Below are 18,509 nucleotides of genomic sequence, written 5' to 3'. Positions count from 1 at the left end.
TACAGAGCAATGCTGAGGTGCAGATTCCTACTGAGTACTTTCTAGCAGCAAGCTCTGTGTTCATACTATATTCTGCATAAAACAAGCCATTTTACCAGCCTTTTCAGTGAATCATTTCTGGAAGGTGATTTGGGTTCTCAGGTAGGAGCAATTTGTAAAGATACATGCTTTGGGATTGAGCTGTAGATATTGAAAGTCAATGGAAACAAATTTCACGTACTTGACAGCTGCCGTATCCCTGGGTCATGCGATCACCTTTTGCAAACTTCTTATAAACAAAGTCAATAGGGAAGCTGATTCATTTAACAACCGTGTTACTAACTTGAGAACTGCAGTGAGTCACTTAACGCCTGGGGCAAGAAAGGTTGTAAAAATGGGGCAAAACTCACTTAACAACCGTCTCACACAGCCGCAGAATTTAGGGGCTCGCTTGTGGTCAGAAGTTGAGAACTACCTTTCCTTCCTGATTCGTCAATTCAACTGTTTCCTGACCTCCCACAGAAGTTTGTAATATCTCATTAGGCATATTGGCTTAGGAAGATATACACCTCCTGACTGACCGTCCTTCTTTCCTTCCTTCCTCTAGCATTAATAAGAATTTTTTTTTTTAATGAATTGCGGTCGTTGAGATATAGTTTCTTCTAATTTGCCAGCAGTTGGTAATGAAAAACCTCCCGCCTTCCTCCCCACAGCTGGGCACATCTGTGCTTTCCCTTGAAGGTGCCTTGGGAAGGTGAATGATGATAGGGAAAAATATCATTTTCCCCATTCCAGATTGTTAATAAATCATATGAAGTTTCAGCCTCATCCAGAATTTCTGCCCAGCCGCCATCTCCTTCCTTCAGTTTACACTTCTCAGAGGCAGACTTGTTTCCTCAAGTCTCTGCGACTGCAGTCAAATTCCAGCTGTGAATGTTGGCACCTAGCAGACAGATGTTTATGATCCCAAATGAGCCTGTTAGGGAAATGAGTTGCCAGGTGAAGATGGAGTGGGATTGTGATGGATAGCACCACGCTGGGGCCCCGTCTGTTTTCATTATTCAGCAGAAGTGTTTATTTTAGGCAGTGGATCTGTTATTCTGACATCTAATAATGTACTTAACCTCAACACCTGTTCCATCCTGCCACCTACATAGGCTGATCAGCCATTAACCCCTGACAGAATTTAGTAAAGAAAACACTGAACAAATTGTTTGCAGAGAAGGGGATCGAAAAAGAACCATTAGCGCTTGGCAAGATCAACAATCCTTGGACTTTTCCTCTGGACGTAATTTCTTCTGCTCTGCTGCAGACTTTGGTTTTCAGTGAGATCTGCACAAAGGATGGTGCAGTGCAGGGGCTGGGCAGTTGCTCAGAGTGGTTCCTGTTTCTCCAGTAAAGCTTGCTAAGTTTCAAGAATGGGTACATTATGTCGCCTGGAGGGAATGTCCAAAATTTATTGTCTCTCTATATTTTGTCACGGTTGCGATAAAGGATTGTTTCCATTCTGGCGCTAAATATGCATAGAATCTGGAGCATGTGGAGATTACCATCATAATGTCTTGATGGTTCTGCAGCAAACTTTCAATTTCAGGAACAATTCTAATTTAATGATTTTTTTCAACATTTCACCCATATGGTCTATAAGCTTAGAGCAAATGTAGATAGTAGTAATCAGTGCTTTTTTTGTAAAAGAAAAAGGTGCCAGAACTCACACATGTCATACAACCTGCTTTGCCTAACCTACAAGGTTCCATCCAAAAAAGGTGCCGGAACTCCGTTCTGAGCGTTCTATGAGAAAAAAAGCCCTGGTAGTAATTGATTTTGCATTTCCTTTTTTCCCTTCCTCCTTCCTTCCTTCCTTCCTTCCTTCCTTCCTTCCTTCCTTCCCAGATTTTCTTCGACTAGGGATGATTATTGAACAGAGGCCTGGCTTGAGAATCATGACTTTCACAATGTGACTTTGGCCCAATTAGACAAAGCAGAATATAAATGCAGCAGCCAAGTAATGATCTGGTCTTTGCTACTTTGCAAACAAACAGCCAGACAAATTAGGCCATTCCAGACCCAACCATTTCAAAACAAAGTTATACAGAGAATTGCCTGTACATAAGAAAAAACATCCTTTTTCAAATAATGAGCAAAACCAGGTGCATTTTAGCATTTTAGCAATAAGAGCATTTTAGCAATAAGAGCCTTGGTGGAGCAGTGGGCTAATGCCTCCCTAAGTAACACCAGCTGCCTGCAATTAGTGCAGGTTCGAGTCCCACCAAGCTCAAGGTTGACTCAGCCTTCCATCCTTCCGAGGTAGGTAAAATGAGGACCCAGATTGTTGGGGGCAATTAAGCTGACTTTGTAATAATGCCGCTTGGGGGTGTGTGTGAAAGCCCTAATAAGCAGGCATATACATAGAATGAAGGCTACTGCTAAGCTTGTAAGCCGCCCTGAGTCTTCGGAGAAGGGCGGGATATAAATGGAATTTTTTTAAAAAAGTTCTTTCTCTGTAACATCTCTTCCAGTTACTGAGCTATCATTTTATGGTAATTGCTTGCAACAGCATGAAATAATTGCGTACATACCTCTCATGCCATGTTTCACATGTCACAAGTACCAGTTGGGGCTTTCCACTACATGTTACATAAGACAAGAAGCCATTTGTACTTGCCATATGTATTGGGCCTCTATAACTCTTAATCAATTTTGGGTGGCAAATTGCTCAGGCTACTCAGAGGAGGCTATACTTCAGAGACAATCACAAATTTACAACTTTAATCTGCTGTTGGAGTAGAAGGAACTATTTTGGGCGGGAATCTTAATTTTTATTTCTGATGATAAGAATTGTGAATGTCTTTTCCTATGTTTTCTGCCTGTCCCAACCTTTTATCACCTGGTTTTTTTTCTCTCTCTCTCTCTCTTTCCAAAACTTAATATAGGTGGAGTGGCTGAAGAACGAGGAAGTGATTGATGCTTCCCAGGATACAAACTTCCTGATAACCATAGATAACAATCTTATCATCAAGCAGGCTAGGCTTTCCGACACAGGCAACTACACCTGTGTGGCAAAAAACATTGTTGCTAAACGGCGGAGCACCACAGCCACAATAATTGTTTATGGTAATGATTTGTTGAGAACTTAGGGGTGGGAGTCTGAGTGCGGGAGAATGTGAGGAATACAATTTGTTGCAATTGCTGATCTTACAAAAGTTAAACAAGTTCAGACCTCGTTATACTGGGAAACCATCAGGAAATATAAGGGATATCGGCTAGACTTGGAAGATAAAATATCATACCAGAAGGAGGTAATGGAAAACCAGTTCTATGTTGTTGCTAAGAAAACAGCATGAACACATCTATGAAGTTGTTAGGGGGTTGCACATGACTCAAAGGAGACTACTCTACCTTTAGTTGGTTTATGCAAACCTGTGAGAAGCAGGCATTTGAAAATGTGACCCAATCTTGTGCATTGCTCATTCAGAACCAAATCTCATTGATTTCATGAGGACTTCTAGCCTTGCAAGCACGCATGAAATTGCAACATAGGTCTTTGGTTTAATAAACAACTAGGTACATTTAACAAAGATGCACAAAAGGCTTTCACATTTCTTGAATGGAAGCAGGGAATAGGCAACCCAGAGAAGAAAGGATACTATTTCTGGTGAAATTTACAGGACTTCTTGGAATAACTTATAGAATCAATCATTTCCCATTCTTACCACAACTCAATTGTGATATAGTAATAACTGCCCTGGTTTATTATCTGAAATATGAAGAGCAAGCAGAAGGCATCTTAGAATCAACATGAAGAACGTCTTTGCTGGATGTTCTTCTCTCTCAACAGATTTATCTTAATTGCCTTTATTGGTTCTCTCCACAGACTAGGATTTCCAAACAGATATTCAGCAGCAATTCTATTTTTCAGACATGAATCTTTCCTTCTGTTACCAGGATTTCCTGAGGACTAAGCCTGGCATTGTTGTGTATCGATCTTTGTCACTTTCCCTAATTCTCTGAAGGATTTGTTCAATTTAATTTCTTTAGCCAATACCAAATTCTCATCAAATTCTGACCATATTCCTAGAGTTCTGTTGAAATGTGTATTCCTCTAACCTTCCTTATATGATTGGGGGCTAGTTCTCATATTACCTCAGAAATAACCCCCTTTGGTTTTGACTTATCCTTATCCTCGATTGCTGTGATTATAAGAAACCAAGTAATATCTTCCAGAAGAATGTTCATAATAGCTAGGACAACCATTTTGATGAACAACTACTGCATGTCTAGGAAGATGCCTACAGAATAGAACAGGGGTCTTCAACTTAGCCCTTTTATGACTTATGGACTTCAACTCCCAGAATTCGTCAGCCAGCATGCTTGGCTGAAGAATTCTGGGAGTTGAAGTCCACAAATCATAAAAGGCCAAGTTTGAAGACTCCTGGTATAGAACATCTTCCATGTAGTTATTTGCCTGTGGCAAAATGGCAGTGTATGATTTGGCTGAGAGAAAAGATGATTTGTTAGGAAGTTGTATTTCAATTTTTCCCTCACTTTATTTGTTTTTGTTTCCTTTTTCACTCCTAGTGAATGGTGGCTGGTCTACCTGGTCAGAATGGTCCTCGTGCAGCAACCGTTGTGGCCGTGGATGGCAGAAACGTACGCGCACCTGCACCAATCCAGTGCCACTCAATGGTGGCTCTATTTGTGATGGACAATCTTTCCAGAAGATTGCCTGCAGTACCATGTGCCCAGGTAGGTACATTGTGGGAGGATATTCCTTTTCAGTTCCTTTGCATGAATTCTGCACTCATTTGTCCTCTTTAAGGAGGCTAATAATGATGTTACTAAGCGTTGAGCCTCTAATCTTGAACTGTGACTTTCTGTCATAAGGAAAAAGGTGAGTCATTTTTTAAAATACTGTATTTCCTTTACTGTTTTGGATCTGAAGAATGGTCAGCCTGCTCTTTTGCTCCTCTGAAGCAATTATTTGCAGCTTGCTCCTTTACTTCTTGACCAGCAAAGTCCCAACTAGTTTTATGAATATTTGCCTTCCTGTGCTGTCCCGTTCTCTTCTCTCTCTCTCTCTCTCTCTCTCTCTCTCTCTCTCTCTCTCTCTCTCACACACACACACACACACACACACACACAAACACACACACACACCTGTGGTTTAGTGGGTTTATTAATATTCCCTTGTAGTTCCCTTCACCAAAAACCCAGAGCTGTTCTAATTAAGTCCAGCCACAAGCAAACCAATGCTAGTCCACAGAGTAAAGGCCAATGAGTCTACAAGGCACTTGAAAATTTCCCAATCAAAATAAACCCACCAGGCAAAATTAAATCCACAATACAAGAGGCTTCACAAGGCAAGAAAAGTCCAGAGTTCACAAGGTCTGATCCAAGTCAAGGCATGGTGTCAATCCAAAGCAAGGCAAGAATCACAATGACCAGAAAACACACAGCTAGGAAATGAACACATTGCTCCCAGCATCGCTTCCATCTCTCTGCTCTGCTAAATAGCCAGCTTCCGGTGCAGCCCATCAAGAAGGGCAAGGCTTTCTCCTCATGAGTAATCTGGCTGACCTTCTCTGCTCCTGCCTTTTCTCTTCCCTATGTGTTCTTGTATCAGGTGCAGAAGGCGGTTCCTCTTCCTCATAACTGACCAACTATGGCTGCATGCTTTCCCCACCCGAAGCCCCAGGGCTATCATGCTACAGCTGTGCTTGAACCAAATCCTTCTCAGACAGCTGCTTGGAGCCATTAACCAGTTCCCCTCCAGATGGGTCTAGAACTAGTTCATCTTCCTCCTAGCTGACATCTAGAGAGATATCTGGGGAAGCATCTGGGGGAGTCATCACATTTCCTTAGATGTTCCTTAGAGACCTTGAAAGATGATACAAGCCCATGTAAGGTGGCCTTCTCCTCCTTTTTTCTTTCATTTTCTTTCTCTCAGACATGGAATAAGAGTGAACATTGCTAGCTGAGTCATCTGTTTGATTGAAATACAGTAATATGTCTTGTTGTTTTCTTGACACAAGGAGGCTAAGCTAGTTTTGAGGCTCTTACTACTGATCTGACAGTATCTACAGGAAGTTATAAGATGGCTATCATTTAACACATGGTTCTGTTTTCTTTCCCAGATGGGCATCAAAACCAAAACATTATACTAGGTTTTCCCAACCTGGTGCCCTTCAAATGTTGCACTATAATTCTCATAATCTCCTGTAAATGTCACAGCATCTGCTAGCAGCAAGACCAGTGGTAGGATTCAGCCGGTTCGCACCAGTTCAGGAGAATCGGTAGCTAAATTTACCTGAATTTGGAGAACCAGCTGAACGTCCAGTCTAGGCCTCGGAGGCCTGGAGGAAGCCTCCCAGGCCTAGAACAGCCCACTGGAAGTGCGTGATGCCACTTCCGGAAGTCTGTTCTAGGCATCAGGCGCAGGTCTGCATCAAATACGAGAACCGGTTGTTCAGGTATTTGAATCCCACCACTGAGCAAGACATACTGTTTCAAAGTACTGGCAAAAAGAACAATCTTCTTACACTTGCGGTCTGGAAAGACAAAATAGGATAAATATTATAGTAAGGAAAACAGTAAAAGCTGCTTTGTGAGAATCCAGGACATTTTAATCTAGTTACTGTTTTTTTCCAGCTTCAGGAGTAAAATGCATGTAGTTTATGACAGAATACTGGACCCTAAGATAAATCACACTGCGAAATGCATTTGCTTGATGAATTTGTTCCATTTGGTATGGATTTTGAATTTATATCTCATGATAAATTGAGATTAGAATTTGCAAATGTTGCAAGAACACTTTGAGGTAGCCAAAATTATGACCTATGAAGTGGAAAGTTTTTATTTTAGATTACGTATATCCCCTTTACCCCACCAGATAACCATAGGCAGATCTTGGCAACTTAGCCCACCCAGCTAATAATAAATTCCATAAATTAAAAAAGAAATTATTATCAGTCTGGGAGAACTCTCAACAGTGTGCATATACTGAAATTAAAGCAACTGCGACATCAAAATCATGATTTTAATGCAAAATTCAAAAATTAATACCAGCCCTTGATCAGCAGCAAAAAAAAAATTAAAAGCCTTCTGAAACAGCCCATTTGACGAGCTAACCCCCTTTTATGCCTATGGATTTCTGATTAGCTTTTTCTGTGTTCATGTGCTCTTTTTGCGGGGGAATGCAGTAGATGGAGCTTGGACTGAATGGAGCAAGTGGTCAGCCTGTAGCACCGAGTGCACGCACTGGAGGAGCCGAGAATGCATGGCCCCATCTCCCCGAAATGGAGGCAAAGACTGTAGCGGCGTCCTGCTTGATTCCAAAAACTGCACCGATGGGCTCTGTATGCAAAGTGAGTCAACATGCAGAGGCTGGGAAAGAGGGCTAAGATCAAGAGTCAGTAATGTTCATGGTGATGACTGAGATCTTTTTAAGACCTTGTAAACTTTGAGACAGCCTGCCGGGAGGCACCATTGGTAAGACTTGATTGCTGAATCTGCCTGCTCCCAGCTTCTCTAGGATAGTTTTAATGTTTTAGCCTAAACTAGTCCTTTTTAAAAAAAAATCCCATTTATATCCCGCCCTTCTCCGAAGACTCAGGGCGGCTTACAATTTAAAGCACAAACCAATGTGCTTAGCAATAGTCTTCATTCTATGTATATGCCTGCTTATTAGGGCTTTCGCCCCCCCCCCCAAGCAGCATTATTACAAAGTCAGCTTATTGCCCCCAACAATCTGGGTCCTCATTTTACCTACCGCGGAAGGATGGAAGGCTGAGTCAACCTTGACTACAAATTGCTGCATCACTTATAGGACAAAGTTCATGCTTGCACATCTGGAACATTATATACTTACAGAGCAATGCTGAGGTGCAGATTCCTACTGAGTACTTTCTAGCAGCAAGCTCTGTGTTCATACTATGTTCTGCATAAAACAAGCCATTTTACCAGCCTTTTCAGTGAATCATTCCTGGAAGGTGATTTGGGATACATGCTTTGGGATTGAGCTGTAGATATTGAAAGTCAATGGAAACAAATTTCACGTACTTGTGGCTCAGCTAGCAATTGCTTGAAATTAAAGTTGGCATCACTCAAAATAATCCCGTCTTCTTCATTATACAGATAGTCCTTGAGTTATGACCATAATGAAGCCTGCCCATTTCGGTTGTAAGTCATAACAATTGTAAAATGAGGAATTCTATGGCAGCTCTCATAAAAAAAGCTGTGTTCCTTAAGTGAACTCCATGGTTATTAAGTGAGCCAATGATTATTGATGCAACTTGGCCAAAAACTGGAAGTAACGGCCAGTTTTTGGCAAAACCATAATGAAATATGGTCATGTGACCGTGTGTGTGTGTATGTGTGTGTGTGTGTGTGTGACCATCAGAACTTCAGTTCCAAGTCACCTTTTTTGGGTGGAGCGTAACTTCAAATAGTCACTAAGGACTGATCAAAAGTCAAGAACTACCTGTATTAGACTATTTCACTAAAAATGAACATTTGTGTGATCTGCTGACTAATTTTCTTCTGGGAGATACATCATTTAAAAAAAAACACCAAGAAAATGACTGAGAATGTATACTGGAAATTAGTGAATAAAGTACCTCCACTTCTTGACTAATTTTGAGTCACAGTCTTGAAGGTTAATATTCTGCAACCAACTTGTAAGTATCGTTCTTGATATACTGTATCTGGCCCTCTATTTAACATTCCTTAATATTAATGCAGGCGAAGAGAATAGCAGGCATTTCATCTGAAAATTAACATACTGGGTTTTGTTTTTACACCTCAGCGTACAAGATTATTTTTGCATCAGGTCCCAGATCAAAGGAGCAGGAATAAGCTGTGATATATTTATTTGGCTGGTTAGTTTCAATGAGTATGTGAAATTTTCAGTACAGATAGTCCTCGTCTTACGACCAAAATTGAGCCCAAAATTTATGTTGGTAAGTGAGACATTTGTTAAGTGAGTTTTGCCCCAGTTTACAACTTTTCTTGCCACAGTTGTTAAGTCAATCATTGGAGTTGTTAATTAGTAACCCGGTAGTTAAGTGTATCTGGCTTGCCCATTGACTTATCTTGTCAGAAGGTCACCCAAAAAAATAAAACAAAAAAATCACATGAACCCCGGGACACTGCAACCGTCATAAATACGAACCAGTTGCCAAGCATCTGATTTTTAATCACAGCACCCTGGGGGATGCTGCAATGGTTATAAGGATGAAAAACAAATCATAAGTCGCTTTTTTCAGTGACTCTGTAACTTTTGAACGGTCACTGAATTGTTGTAAGTCCAGGACTATCTGTACATCCCACTAATTAATGTTACTGCTTTCCCAGCATAGACTTTGGTAGCAGAAGGAATGTTGTCAGGCAGCTGCACTCTGCGGCAAATACCTACTTCAGTATTATAGTTCTGTAGGGCTTCAGGTTTAACTTGGAAAGGAAGCTGTTGGACCGTATCCTCTGCCTGGTCTGCACATTTAAAGATGTTCCATAATCTCACGGTAAGCCAGCTGCTAACTGGTTCGTCACAAAAAAGCGGCAGGCCAGGTGAGCATTAGTGTTTTTAACCTATAGCTTTTGTGTGGTCCTAATCCATCTGTTCTAAATAAAGTTGGGAAGAACAGAAGAGCCAATCTATTTATTGCTCCCATTTGAGAAATACAAATAAATTACCTGATGAAGCAAAAGACCTAACTTTGCTTCCGTGATGTCTCTGTTGGTTGTTTTTTTTTTTAATGAGCAAACTTTCGAGATTCAGATGCATTCGTTTTCCCTGCGTGTGGCTGCTGCCACCTGCTGTTGTCACATGTACTTCTGTTGTGACAACACATTGTTTTGCTATCCTAGAACGCCGACCCTTGAAGCCTGCCTCTGCAGTTGTAAATAAAGCTGTTGAATTGATCCGTTGTGGCACATAGTAGGGGAAAAAAAGAGATCAGGTTGTCAAACCTATTATATAACAATATGATTGGAAATAAATGGAGCCTCTCTGACAATTGCTGACTCTGGTTGGAGAAAATGAAGGCATCATAACAGCCAAGGTCAGGGGACATTTGCTGCCATACGCAACATCACACCTTGTCAGCCAACTGCTGGTAGTTAATTCTTAGCAGAGGAAAAGGTACTGAAAAGAAAATACCCAGTGCCACAATACTGAGAATAGTCATTATATTGAAAATACTACAATATTCAGAGAGGCACTCTTCCTCCCAACCAATAAACTCTCTCCAAAGGCATTGGCAGGGAAGGTCAGAAAGTCAAGATGGTGAACTCAACTGATAGAAACCATAGGCCTTTTCTAGCTATGTGCAAAAAAAGGTGTTGCAGTGGCTCAGCGATTAAAGATGCTGAGCTTGTCAACTGGAAAGCTGACAGCCCAGGTGTTGTGATTTAGGGTCAGCCTGTGGGTTCGGCAGTTGGGTCGGACGAATCAGAGGAGGAGGGGGGTGTTGAAGACCTTGCTGAGGGGGTTGAAGATCTTGCTGATGATAGCCCTCAGGCAGGCCCCTCCCACTTGGTCACCATGGAGACCCAGCTGTGTGAGCCTGACAGTGTGGATGAAGATGACCCACAGCTGGCCCTGTTCAAGGACGCTGGACGCAGGAGACAGTCAAGTAGGAGTAAACAGAGGAAGGCTGTGGGGCTTCTCGGAAGGAGGCAGAGAGAGGCCACGCCCTGAACTTTTATAAAGGGAATGTTTGGGGAGGGCTGGTTTGCTGAAAGCAACCGCTCAGATAGTGTTTCAAAGCTCCTGTATCTTGGTATGTGTCTTGTTTGTTTTTTGAAGTAATAAATTTGGCAGACGTCCTTCCAGCCTCTTGCCGTTTATAAAGGGGTTGCCTTTTCTGCAGGGCCGGTAGCAGGCTGGTACAGAACACCAGGTTCAAGACCTGAGTGCCACATGTTGGGGTGAGCTCCCTTTACTTGCCCCAGCTCCTGCCTACCTAGAAGTTCAAAAGCACACAAATGTGGGTAGATAAATAGGTACCACTTCAATGGGAAGGTAACCGTGTTTCATGTGCCTCAGCGTATAGTCATGCTGGCCACATGAACACGGAAATGTCTTCGGACAATGCTGGCTCCCTCAGCTAAGAAACAGAGATGAGTACCCTAGAGTTGGGCACAACTAGACAGGGGAAACTTTTAGGTGCATGCAATTACATGTATAATATAAAAAGGGATGGAGCTTCAATCATGTGTTCATGTCCATCAACTTGATTTTTTTTTTATTGGCCCCACAGCTGTACTCACTCTTTCCTATATAGGAACCAAACAGAGATGAATGAATAACATCTGAATTAGCACTACAAAATTCATGCTCTTCTCTCCCATACAGCTGACAAAGAAGAATCTAATGCACCAAAATTTGTCTTAATCAGTACTTTAAAGTGCCATAAGATTCTTCACTGTGTCTCTTCAAAAAATGTATTTCAAGTGTCTCTCTTTCAAGATGGATGTGATGGACTCAAAAGGGCACATGACATGTTATATCTCAGCATTGTTTAATAGTTTTACATTTTGATGGCTGCCACCGTGTGTCCAAAATTGTATCAGTGAGATACAATTTTGAGTAAGTATGCATGTTGATGGCCTCTAAGCCATCACGTAGGTGGGTCGGTAGGTAGGTAGGGATGGACGGACGGACAGACAGACAGACAGAATAGAAATATTCAAGATGATAAAAAGTCCTGCAAGTTGTTATGTCATAGCACTGGGAGAAATCCTTGTAAAAACAGTTTGACAATAAGTTGGCAAATCTAGTTTACACGGAGCTCTAAAAACACAGGACATATTTTAGAGTCATAGAGTCATATTGCATTTTGTTGAGGTAGAGAATGTAGATTCTCTATTTTAACAGCAATTAAAAAGAATTATCAGTATACAGTACTTTTTCTTATGAAGAAACAGGAAAACAGAAAATCAGAATTAATGATTCTGTTGGTTTTTCTCCAGTTCTCCTAACATCTTGATTCTTATGGTGCAGCTAGATCAGAACTGTTCTACAACTTCAATTTGGCATATTGCACTTAAGCAGCTATGTTGCAATTCAGTAATGTGTGGGCAGTTTTGATATTTGTTCGTTTGATCTATGCAAGGGAAAAAATTGTAAAAGAGACAGGTTTGGCATCTCAAAAGAAAACCGTGTACTAACCAAATGGGTGGAATGAATTGATGTACAGGTGTAATTGCATAAACACCTTTGATCATGAAAGTGGGAAGACAGGATAAGTGAGAAAGGAGACAGTTTGTACTTCGGCACAGATGAGTTATTAGACGATGCGTATCTCTCTAACAAGAAATATTATGAGCTTTGGGACAGGAGGAGACAACTCTGAAGTAGAACAGGCAACCAGGACTCGAACCCATCAGAAAACATGGCTTCCTTGAATAATGGCCAGAGGCAAATGACATGGAACTATTTGCTCCTCTGCTTGAATGCTTAGATTTGCTGTGTCTTGTTATTTACATCCTAAGGTAGACACAGAAGTATTTAAATTGTGTATATGCTGATTCATATCTCTTGATGCGCATGTAGTAAAAATGACTGTAATTTAAACAGAAACTCAGTGTAACACGCCCCTGTGGAAACGGTGACTGAGTGAACTATGTAGGTGCTCATAACGAAAGGGCTGCTAAGACAATCTGACAGGTCTTTTATACTGCACGAGATGGTTTTTAAGCAGAGGAATCTTTAAAACAGGAGAGCCCATGTCCATCATACAGAGCTGCTCTAAGGGTTCTTGTGTGTCCATTAACAATACATCGCATGCCCTAAGCATGGAACTTAACAACATTAAGCAAAGTGTTCTACTAGAGTTGTGGGTCAGTAAATGCTTAAAAGGTAAAGGTGGCACAGCAGCTGTATGAAATGCCAATCTACTTTTAATACATGATTTTCTTCTGCATGTAGTTTTTAGGTTCCACTGTGTTTAAATTTCCATCCTTCCTTTTTCCTTTAGGTTTGCTGGGAAGGGTGGGGGATTAACCAGCCTTTTTGTTTTCTGTTATTACCATCATCACTGTCATGTCATCCTCATTTTTCAACTTTTTTTTTTCTTTTAACTTTTTTTCCTCTAACAGATAAAAGATTTCTAAGCGAACCCAAAAGTCACCGTAAGTCTCCATTTCACAGTCATTTCTTTTCATTGCTCTGCATTCAAGTGGTTGGATAACATTGGGTGGGAGTTTTTTTTTTAATTTTTTTATTTTTTATTGAAAAGTTTTACAATACATTTTTTTAAAAAGACAAAACCCCTCCCAACCCTCTACCCAAACCTCCCCAACACCTCCCTCCCCTCCCCCTTCCCCGACTTCCCAGAGCTCAATACAGGGTATAAAAATACAAACAATCATAGTCTACCTTATGCAAACAACAATAAAATATTAAATCTATTGCACTTTAACTCTTATAAAATAACTACAAGCAATTTAAATATCACATCAATACTTATTCAAATGCTAAATGAAACTTTTTAGTCCCATATTTATTCTGGATATAATCAATCCATCTTCTCCACTCCACAATATATCTCTGCTGCGACTGATCTTTCAGGTACGCTGAAATCTTTGCCATTTCCGCCAGATTGGAGACTTTTAAAGTCCATTCTTCTATAGTTTTTTTTTTAATAAGCGCTTCTACTTGCCTGATGTCAAGGTACTCCTGAGGAAGCTCCATTGAAGGAATAATTCCTCATAGCTTTAGAGGATCAAGAGGGACAAATAAAACTGAAGGAAAGCTTGGAGATGCAGCCATAAAATAAGTCCATCAGGAGGCCCAATGGACTTTGCAAAAGCAAACTGGATTTATTTTTTAGAGTCAAAGGCATTTTTACTTTAAATGTGGTAGCTGGGATACAACAGTTTTCACCTCAGTATTAAAATTGAATTATTAAAAGCCAGGCCCCAGAAAAAAAAGAGAAATACATAAGTCTCTTACCTTCAAGATTTCCCCAAATGCTCACTTTAATAACTCAAGTCTTTTGTTCCTTCATTTCTTGAAAAGGTGATAATAATGCTCCAGTTAACTGTTCAGTAAAAGGAGAAGGCTCTATTATTGGGGCCTTGATTGCAAAAGTACTGGTTGAGAGAAAGTAGTAATTAGTCTTAATTATATTTGCACTATTTATAATTATAACGGGATTAGCTGGACATCTCCCTCTGAGATTAGAGAAAGCCTCCTGCTGTGAAAGAGAAATTCTAGCATCTGGAGGTTTTTTTTTTCTAGTTCTGTGCCATCGCCCGGAAACTCCTGCATTGGACAAAACATGGAGCATGATAAGATCAGAATCCTAAGTGGTTCTAAACTAGTTTTCTTCTTTTTCTTGCAAAAACACAACTGGAAGCCTGAAGAGATCTCTCTGCCCTGCCTTCCTCTTTGTTGGACTGCCAACTCACACGAGGCTTTGACTTCCTTTCCCAAAATACCACACTACACCCTGACGCATCATTTCTAGCCAGAGAAATAAATAATAGGAACAGACTCAGTTCTGAGTAGATGAGGGGTAGGCCACCTTGGCTCTTTCGTGACTCATGGACTTCAACTCCCAGAATTCCTGAGCCAGCATAGCTGAGGAATTCTGGGAGTTGAAGTCCACAAGTTCATAAAAGAGCCAAGGTGGCCTACCCCTGGAGTAGATCCTCCAGAACGATGGGTAGTCCTTGACTTACAACAGTTCATTTGGTGACCTTCTGACCAGCAAAGTCAATGGGGAAGCCGGATTCACTTAATAGTCTTGTTGCTAACTTAACAGCAGTTATGATCCTCTTAATGACTGTGGCAAGAAAGGTCGCAAAATGAGGCAAAGTTCACTTTTAACAACACTCTCACTTAGCATCAAAAATTTGGGGCTCAGTTGTGGTCATTGAGGACTACCTGTAATAGAAACATATTCAAATCCTTGCGATGCGCATGGAATTGTATTTCATTTAAATCTTCACAAGACTGAATTCAACAAAATCCCAGTAGAGAATCCAACCAAGCTGTGGGCTTTCTCCCTGTAAGAATCTTTTCCTCTCTTAACTTGGATCTTCTTTTTTTTTTCCTTTCCCTGATATTTTTTTCTTGGCCACCAGTAACTTGTCAATGGCTTGTAGGCAGTGGGTGGGATTCAAATATGTGAACAACCAGTTCACTGTGTGGACGCCACTTCCGGAACTCCATTCTGGGCCTGGGCAACAAAAAAAAATTAGCTACCGGTTCTGCCGAACTGGTGCGAACCGGCTGAATCCCACCACTGCTTGTAGGGCATCTGCCAGCCCTCCCCCCCCCCGTTTTTGTTTTGTGGGAATTGGAGTGTTCCTGCCAGCCCTTCCCTTTGCCAACCCCTGAGGGGAATTTTCCACAGCAGCTCTCCGAGGCTATAAAAGATCAAAGCATGTGCTCTCAATTGAACGTGCACCATAAAAAATGGTAATTGCTTCTGCTTGAGGGGGATCCGGCATAGAATAATTTTCATCATTATTAATTTAGGGCTTCCCCCCCCCCCACTCCTCTAAAGTCCATTAAAAATCAAACGAAGGGTTAGTAAAGATTAACACTGTATCCTGATAGGTTTCCCGGATATTGGATAGATTTGGGGCTGTCTCCGGAAAAACTTTTACGCTCTCATCCCCTTGCCTGACTTTCTTCCCACTCCAAAATTCTTTATTTTTGTCAGCCGTTCCTTAGCTCACGGACAGGCCATAGATGTTGCTAAACTAGAAGTCCTCCTTCATTATTGGAAAGAGGGGAAGTTGTACTCTGCAACATCTGGATATTACAGTTTCACCACACTGATCATCATATTCAACCTTCCACTCCCACATTTTTCTTTCTTTTATCAGACTTAAGATTGGCATCCTTCAGTGTAGGGCAGGGGTAGGCAACCTTGGCTCTTTTATGACTCGTGGACTTCAACTCCCAGAAATCCTGAGCCAGCCATGCTGAGGGGAAAGAGGGAGGTTTCCAAGCTGAGCTATGCTGGCTCAGGAATTCTGGGAGTTGAAGTCCACGAGTCATAAAAGAGCCAAGGTTGCCTACCCCTGGTGTAGGGCCATACAACGTGATGCTATATTCATCTGTAATTCAGAATAAAGCCTGATGCACCCAGGTAGAGTTAAACAGGGTTTCAAGAAGACATTTCCCATTGCCACTTTCCAGCCTTTTTGATTTATTTGTGTTACTGGCCACTCTGTCCTACAGCCAGGGAATTTCCTGCCGGACGTTTATATAGACATTAAATGGTTTTGTCCCTGGTTAGCTTTGCAAAATCAACCAAGGTTGACTATATGCTGCCATTTGGTTGGGCATATATATCATAATAACACTAGAGTAAATATTATATGGATGCACTGCAGGAAGATTACATGTCCTTACCAGCGTTAGTCATAAATATATACTCCAACCTCTATGCTACCTGATCTGTATTTCACATTGCACTGAGACTGGTGGAGCGAGGAATTACTTTAGTAACAGCTAATGATGGAAACCAGACAAGAGTGTTCCTCTGTATATCTGTACTCCTCTTTATAAAATCCCCTCTGTAGAAAATGTGTATTTTAAATTACCAGTTACTTCTCCTTCATTTCACTTCAATATTCCTGCTGTCCCTTGATGAAGAATCTCCCAGAGGACCACACACCATGATAAATACAGCCCAGATATAATTGCAGCATAAAAATCTCCTTAGTTCTGCTCCATATATTCTGCCTCACAGAGAAGGAGACTCCAGGACACTTGTGGCGAAACAAATCCAGAAAAGCAGCCAAGAATTTAAAAGAAAAGGGGTGGGGGGTGGGGGTGGGGGTGGGAGAATCAAGGTAGGTCATTTGAATGTCAAGTCTCTTCGTTGTGCCTGGAATAAATCATCAGCTTAAATTTAATAATTTTAATAATTTAATTTGTATACCGCCCTTCTCCCGAAGGACTCAGGGCGGTGAACAGGGCAATACATAATAAAAAACAGAATACAAAAATTAAAAAGCAATTAAACCATTATGCCCGTAATAATTAATACATATTAAAATTAAAACTATTTATAAAAACCCAACCCCATCCCGTCAGACCAGGCCAGCTTGTTCGAAAAAGAAGGTTTTGAGATCGCGCCAGAAGGAGCGAAGGTCGGGGGCCATCCGGAGCTCGACTGGCAAGCGGTTCCAAAGGTCTGGCGCGCCCACAGAGAACGCTCTCCCCCTGGGGGCCATCAGTCGGCATTCTCTGACCGGCGGCACCCTGAGGAGGCCCTCTCTGTGGGAGCGCACTGGACGGAGGGAAGTTGACGCCGGCCGCAGGTGTTGCCGTAGGTAATCCGGACCCATGCCATGAAGGGCTTTGTAAGTCATCACTAACACCTTGAACCTCACCCGGAGAGCAACCGGTAGCCAATGCAGCTCGCGGAGCAAAGGTGTAACATGGGAGTATCGGGAATCCCCCAAGACAACTCGCGCGGCTGCATTCTGCACCAGTTGAAGTCTCTGGGTGGACCTCAAAGTGAGATGAGGCCTGTTTGTAACATTTTGAAGATAGCCAAAACTTAATCACAGCTAGAAAAAAAAACAATTGTACCCTAGATATTCCACTGGCCTTTAAGCGCTGTAGTCTTTATTTTCCTGGTTCTGATTGGCAAAAGGCAACTGGACGTCCTTTGGGAAAAAAAGCACCTTTGAGACTTTGATCTTTATGTATGTGTAGAAAGTTTATAAATTAGGAACTGAGCAAAGAGAAAGTGACAACTCTGTCTAATATCTCTCTCTCTCTCTCTCTCTCTCTCTCTCCCCAGTACTGGAGGCATCTGGTGATGTGGCTTTGTATGCTGGCATAGTGGTGGCCATTTTTGTCTTCATTGTTATCTTGATGGCTGTTGGGCTGGTTGTGTATAGGCGAAACTGTCGGGATTTCGACACGGACATAACTGACTCCTCTGCTGCATTAACGGGAGGCTTCCACCCAGTTAATTTCAAAACTTCCAGAAATGGTAAGGTCCATCTTCATCGGCTGTGAACTTAGCATCATGGCGTTTGTACCTTCTGTGTATTTGTGAATCTTCTCAGACAGACAGACAGAGGACAAAACAGAGATTTAGACTGATGCCTGCTATTCTTTTTTCAACCTGGGCTGGTTGGGCTCATTTTCTTTACACAGAGTTGGTTTTCCCATTTAAAACAAGAAGTATATTAACAAAAGGGATTAAATAAAATAGGGTAAAGCAAATAGCTATGGTGGAGGGGGGGGGGGGAGGAGGAGGATCTTGTTAAGTAAAAATGTCCGTGGTTTCATATGATTATGAGATAACTTTCTCCAACCGTTTGTACTAATGATAATTTCATATGAAGACATTTATTGCTATAATGCCAACTTCCTTAGATAAGTTTTAATAGATAAAATCCTTATTTTTCTTCTGTATATCGGTTTTCATAGGAGACATTTGTGGTATTGCTACAGGAAATATGCATATGCATATGTATGTGTATATGTATATGTATGTATGTATGATGTATGTATATGTGTATATGTGTGTGTGTGTGTGTGTGTGTGT

General features: G+C 41.4%; 1 protein-coding gene across 1 annotated transcript in view; it reads left to right on the top strand.

Annotated features, from left to right (window-relative positions):
* Positions 1-18,509, top strand: part of UNC5B (unc-5 netrin receptor B) — a gene marked incomplete at its 5' end in the record, with an annotated part of 226,147 nt that overhangs the window by 186,772 nt on the left and 20,866 nt on the right. Inside the window, 5 exons of the mRNA XM_083364776.1 lie at positions 2,913-3,093; positions 4,558-4,725; positions 7,179-7,343; positions 13,078-13,110; positions 17,754-17,948. Coding sequence (XP_083220902.1) covers positions 2,913-3,093; positions 4,558-4,725; positions 7,179-7,343; positions 13,078-13,110; positions 17,754-17,948 — 742 coding nt within the window. The remainder of the gene's footprint in view (positions 1-2,912; positions 3,094-4,557; positions 4,726-7,178; positions 7,344-13,077; positions 13,111-17,753; positions 17,949-18,509) is intronic.

Source organism: Vipera ursinii (assembly GCF_947247035.1).
Source record: "Vipera ursinii genome assembly, chromosome: 5".
Lineage (NCBI taxonomy): Eukaryota > Metazoa > Chordata > Lepidosauria > Squamata > Viperidae > Vipera > Vipera ursinii.
The sequence above is the reverse complement of the archived record's forward strand: the minus strand, read 5'-3'. Positions and strand labels throughout refer to the sequence as shown.